The sequence below is a fragment of the Camarhynchus parvulus genome, chromosome 17, assembly GCF_901933205.1.
Source record: "Camarhynchus parvulus chromosome 17, STF_HiC, whole genome shotgun sequence".
NCBI lineage: Eukaryota > Metazoa > Chordata > Aves > Passeriformes > Thraupidae > Camarhynchus > Camarhynchus parvulus.
In genome coordinates, this window is record NC_044587.1 from 318,868 (window position 1) to 325,033 (window position 6,166).

General features: G+C 55.9%; 1 protein-coding gene across 2 annotated transcripts in view; it reads right to left on the reverse strand.

Moving 5' to 3' along the window:
- Nucleotides 1–5,767, reverse strand: part of LMX1B (LIM homeobox transcription factor 1 beta) — an 87,540-nt gene extending 81,773 nt beyond the window's left edge. For both annotated transcript variants that reach the window (XR_004061220.1, XM_030961351.1), the window contains exons 1-2: nt 5,364–5,767; nt 4,849–5,035 (exon numbers count right to left, since the gene is read on the reverse strand). Coding sequence is in view for 1 of the 2 variants with exons in the window: in XM_030961351.1 (XP_030817211.1) it covers nt 4,849–5,035; nt 5,364–5,502 (326 nt within the window). In the remaining variant the exon portion in view is untranslated. The remainder of the gene's footprint in view (nt 1–4,848; nt 5,036–5,363) is intronic.
- Between the last annotated feature and the right edge of the window lie 399 nt (nt 5,768–6,166).

The following is a 6,166-nucleotide window of genomic DNA, read 5'->3' on the forward strand; positions in this document are numbered from 1 at the left end:
TGTTATAGTAAGTGAAAATTTTTTTCAGTGTATTTCATATCTATGATTTTTTTTCTCACGCTAGAAGTAAAGCATTATAAATTATACTCCTGTTAATTTAATTGCATATTGCCTATACTGCACAAAGATCTTCCCTATCGTTTTCTGTCACGGATCAGCGCAAATCGCGTCCTTGCATGGCAGTTATTTTGTCCAACGTTGCAGTGATTGCAGCAGCTAACCAAAATGTCTCCCCAGATCCTGCAAACATCCCTTCCCGGAGCCCCGGCGGCTCGCGGCGCGGGCCCGGCCCGGCGGGGGCTCGGCGCTGCCGAGGTGCGGCGGGGCCGGCGCTGCCGCCCGCGGGGCCGAGCCCGGGGGACCCGCGGGGGCCCGGCCCCGGCGCGGCCACTGCGCTGACGTCAGCGGCTGCAATAACAGCCCCGCTTCCTCCGTGCTCCCGCTCGGGGACTGCTCCGAGATGCCGCAAAACTCCGATCCTACCCAGGACTTTCCATGGGGCTGATGAGACCGACGGCGCAGGGCCGGTGGGATTTTCAGAAAAAATGCCAGAGTATTCCAGTGACTTGGAAAAGCATTTTTAGTGGATGACATAACTTTAATCATTACTCCATGTCCTGGGCATGTGCTTAGGGTACTCCTGTCTCAAAGTTTCACCTGGTTTTCGTGCTGTTTCCTAGTGACCCGCACGCAAGGACCAGTGCCCGGCCAGCACAGGGCGAAGGCAGCCGGAGGGATCCCTGATCCCCACAGTTCTTCTGCTGAGCTCACAGTGCTGCACGACTGCACCCACAAGCCGAACAGATCCTCCGTTAAAAATAGAACAGGAACGCTGGAAACACATAAAATCCCGCCGTTCGCGGATTGCTATTGTCCACTGTGCACGCAGCAGAATCCGGGAGCTTTGGTCCCTCCCGCACCGGGCTCCCACCACATTCCACAGCCCGTGCTCTGCGAGAAATAACAGGCACAAAACCGAGCGACACTCACTGACGGGAAGCTTTTGTTATATTTTGAATCTAAAACGCAACTGAAGTGAGAAACATCAGCCTCAGTGTTAGGCTCGCGTGAAAGCATTCCCAAAATCTGGAGGGGGCAAGGCTTCCCCCAGCCCCGAGGCTTCAGGGGGTTCCTTTCCTTCTGCGAGGGACGTGTTGCTCGTGCTGACTGCACAGCAAAACCGAGCCCAGCCAGCGACAAGAAAGGACTCAAAGATGAAGAACAGAAATACATCGTGGGTCTTTTCAATAGCACCCAAAAGGGATGCTAAAACGATACCTGACACATGAAAAAGAACAAAAGCCGGAATATTTCTCTTTCTCACCCTAAGCAAAACCGAATGCATTAATGAAAAGTACTGACATAGCGACTGTGGGTGTTTGCTATCTGGTCCCCTGAATAAAAAGCTCTTTTAGAGCCTTTATTTCCAAAACTTAAACAGGAATAGAGATATTTCTATAAATTATATGCATTGCTTAGATATGAAATACATATCCTGGAACAGTTATTTTTCATATCTTTTTTTACTATCGGTAAGAACTAGGGCAAATCGCTATATAAAAATGGGCAGTGAGAGAAAAACAAACCAGAAAGGCACAATCACAAAAAAAAATTAAATCACAAATGGAAAATAAATGTATCATTTATAAATGCTAACATTTTGTAGTAGAAAGCACTATTATGAGTGATACAATAAGTAAATTCATTTAAGCAAATAACCAAAATACAACTACCACAAACCTTCTATTTTTGAAAAAAAACCAAACCAAACCAAAACCAAAAGAAAACCACCCAAAACCATTAATTCTGAAGGTTTCAATTTCTCAGAAAGCAAACTTCTAAAAAAAAAAAAAAAAAAGCCAAAACAAGAACCCACAGTGTAAGGTTCCAAAAGTGGAGCAATTTGGCAAAGTTCTAATTAAAATCAAAGAGATTCTGCTTGACTGGGGCTTGTGAAAGCCAGCCTTCCCTGGTGCCACTGCTCTGGGTTTTTTTTTCCTAAAAACCTTGCCATCAAATGCACCTGACCCTCAAAATCCTAAATTTTAGCAAAATAAGTACTTTGCATTAACTCAAAACATCAGTATGTACTCATGCAAGTTGAATTCCTTCTTTAAAAAGATACCAAAATACATGCCCAGCTTATCCCACTGACATACTGATGATATTTTTGTGATAAATTACATTTATCAGGCACCTCTGACTACTTCAAACTGGGCTTGGGCTACTAATCCACCTCCCTCAGGATTTGCTGTAACATTCCAAGCATAAGGGTAGCTTCCCATAGCCAACATTTTTCTTAAAAAAAGAAAAAGGAAAAGAAAAACTGTTTTCACCCTTCCCCCTAATGTGAAATGCCCTCATCCAAGGATGGGCAGCAATCATTCCTGACCCAGGGAAAGGTGTAAGGTCTGATATCTGACCCATCAGAAGCTTGCTTTCATTAGAAAGATGAGACACCATTTTCCCAAAGATATATACACAGCATTTGATTATAGTCCTGGGAGTTCTGGAGAAATCTGACCTTTTAAATTACATTACTACATACAGAAAAATCTATTTAAGGCAAATTTCAGGAACTGAGATATTTAAGTAAACTTTATTATCTTTTTTTTTTTTCCAGATATTTGTAAATAGGACTCAGGATAACAAAAAGCATCTGATGTTACTGATCCCCGTCTTGCTCCGGACCGGTTCCATTCCATCTCACTACCCCAAGGCATTCTCTCTGAGCACACAGGCATTTCCCACCCCGGTGTTCCACCATCGGCTATGTCCTCTCGCTGTAGCTGCCTCTCACAGCTCGCTCATGGCTTCACTCCCCCCAGTCTGACGGATGAAACTGACCCTCTGTACTGCACAGCCCAGGGCCACTTGCACGGACAGACAGCTATTTTTATCCTCTAGCTACCATAAACGAATATTTCCCCAGCTCTGAAAGGGCACACAATCTGTGTCGGCACAGTTTCACATGTTTGCTCTTTTGGGCTAATAAAATCTCAGAGAAAACAAATTTTGATTTACCGTGTCTCCCCTCCCCTTCCCGTGAGCCGCTGCCGCTGTCAGTCCTCGGGGGCACACACAGCAGGGCACCATGTCATGTCACACTAGGTGCTGGGATTCAACAAAGGCCAACATGTTGATATCTTTTTATTGCTCGGCAGCCTGGTTACCCCATTTTCCCCCTCTACAACTGGACACTTTTGGTAATACGGGAAGTTCTGAAGCCGCAACAATTCTGTTTTCAGTCAGAAAAGTGTTTTTGTTTTACAAAGCAATAGTCTCTGATCTTGCTTTTTAGGTCACTAAGTACAATTCTTTATTTTACAGAAACTAAAGTTGGGAACTTTTGAGAGTACATTTATTTGCAATTAATGTAAATATTTACATTGCCAAATAATGCTTTTTTAGGTAGCCGAAAGACTATTCGACATTCTTTACTAATTAACGAAAGTATCTAAGGTGTTACTACCTATAGAAAAAGAAGTTTCACCGATCTACAACTACAGCTACCACAGGGTGGTTTATTTTGCGTAGAAATGAAAGGCAAAGCCTGTGGACGGGGTCCCTAGATCGGGCACGAAAAAACGCTAAAGGTGCCGCAGCCCCAGCCCCACAAGGGCAGGATGGCGGCAGCCCGCGGGCAAGCCTGGAGTTATTCCCATGCACAGTTCCCGGGCTATGAAGGACTCTCTGGGAGCTAGCGAGGGCTGCAGCATGAAATAACATGTTTTGTTGTAATTCCTAAACAGGGGGACATTTATCTGGGCCATTTATACAAGAGTTATAACCCTCACAATATTTATACTCAGCATGTCATGTTAGCATTTACTACCCGTTTCCATGGAGATGGATTTTCATGCTGTAGCTATGAAATGCACATTGTTGCCACTAAGCCACTTCAGGCCTTTCTGGATGCCTGCTGAATGCCTGACAAAAGTTGATGCAAACCAATAGTTGTTGTTCTTTGTTTGTTGCCAGACTTCTAGCAGAGCCATATTATGTCCTAGTGATTGAAATGCCCATGTTCGCCCCCCTCCCGGCACAAAAAGGATCCTCAATTTAGGTGACAAGCATGAAGTGGGCTTCTGCAGGGGAGGGCGGCCCGGCGCGGGGCCGGGCTCCGTCCCTGCGCGGGGCCGCGACGCGGCGGGGGCCACTCCCGACAGCGCCTGACATTTGGGGATAAAGCCGCAATAAGAGAGAGCGCGGGCAAGGCCGGGGCCGGGGCCGGGGCCGGGGCCGAGCTCAGGGCCGGGCTTCTCCCGCCGCTGCGCCGGTCCCTCGGCCGGGCCCCCGCCGCGCCCGACGGCCGTTCCACCGGGCCGGCCCGCAGCAGCGTAGCGACGGCCCCGCCGAGCCCCCGGCCCCGCCGCCGGGCAGGGGCATCGGCCTTTCTGCGGGCCTCGGCCTCTCGGAGCAGCTCCGGGGCAGCGGGTGGGACGGGACTCGCGGCGGGCAGGAGAGAGGCGCGGGACGGCTCCGAGCGCGGCGCTGCCTGCGCAGCCCAAACCGGGCCGGGCCGCCCCATCGCCGTCCCGTCCGACGGCACCGCACGGTACCGGACCGCGGCGGGCCCGGGGCGGAAGGCAGCCCCTGCCCGGGTCGGACGCCACGGCTCGGTGTCTTCGGTCCCATTCGTGCCCGCCGCGCAGCCTACGCCGGGGTCCCCGCTCGCCGTGGCCGCCACCCGCAGCCGTGAGCCCGGTGCCGGGCTGCCCCGCCTCCGCCGGGCACGGGGCGCGGCCCGATCGGGAACACGCCCCGAGCCCGCCGCGCGCCCCGCGGGCCGGGCCGGGCCGGGCCGGGCCGCCCCGGCGGGACCCCCGCCGCCCCCCGCGCCCTTACTGTTGGTAGTCCTGCTTGCAGTAGAGCTTGCGGTCCCGGAAGTAGCAGCTGGTGGTGAGCGCCTGCTGGCACGCGGCGCACTGTAGGCACTCCTCATGCCAGGAGGACTCGTTCACCCGCATCAGGAACCGGTCCGAGATGGGCCGCTGGCAGCCCTCGCAGACGGCCTGGTGCTGGCACTCCGACCCTGCAACGGCAGACGGCGGCGTCAGGCGCCGGCCCTGGCCCCAACCGGCCCCGCTCCCAGCCCCGACACAACCCGGCCCCGCTCCGCAGTCCCCGTCCCGGGCAGCGCAGTCCGCCCGGCCCAGCCGGTCGGTAACACCGAGCTCGACGGCTGCCGCCGGTCCCGCGCCCCGCACATGCCGGCGAGACAGTCCCGCGCCCCGCGCCGCCCAGAGGCTGGCCGGCCACAGTCGGCACGAGACCGGCCGGGCCCCTCGGAGCGCAGCCCCGGGCACCGAGCGGTGCGCAGGACCGCTCTCGGCGTAGTCAAGAAGCGACCGGCAACTCACCCAGCAGCACTCCCAGCGTGGCCGGCCCCGAGCGCAGGGGGTGGTCTTCCATTTTAATGCCGTCCAGCATCTTGGCGCAGTCCGGTGGGCCCCGCGGGAAGCACCTCTCCAAGGACTCGGGACCCGTCGCGATGTCCATGAGCGGCGGCGAGAGGCGCTGCCGGGCGGCGGGGCCAGCTCAGCCCCGCGTCGGGCCGGGCGCGGGGACACTCTGCGGCCGGGAGGAAGGAGTCGCTTTTATTTTTATCTGGAAGACATGAGGAGCGTTTCCTGCCCGGGCTTCCAAAGACGGGGGGCAGAGGCAGGAGCCGGCGCCGCCGCCCATGGGGCCGCCCCGCTACACGGGCGCGCACATGCCGCGCACACGGCGCCGGGCAGCCGCGGTGTCACCTGCTCGCCGGCAGCGCCGGACCCACGCCCTGCTTGGCGCGGGAGGGCCCTCCCGGGGCGGGCCGTGCCGGGCGGAGCGCGGGCGCGGCGGGCCGGGCGGGGCACGGGGCTCCCGGCGCTCCCAGCCCCTGAGCCGTGCGGCGGCCCGAGGAGCCGCGCCGTTTAGAGCAGGGGCCGCGGCGGAGGAACACACCCCCGGCGCCTCACCCCTCCTCAAACTTGCTGACATTTGAACTCCATTGGTGCGCGGCGTATCGCTGCGCCGCGGTGATCCGTCTCCTCGACGTCAAATAGTGCCCTGGCCCCGCCGGGCCCCCGCGGCCCCTGAAGCGCGGCGGCGCCCGGGGCGGCCGGCTCCGTGCACCCCGGGGCGGCCGAGCGGCGCTGGCAGCGCGGGGCCCGGGTCGCGCCCC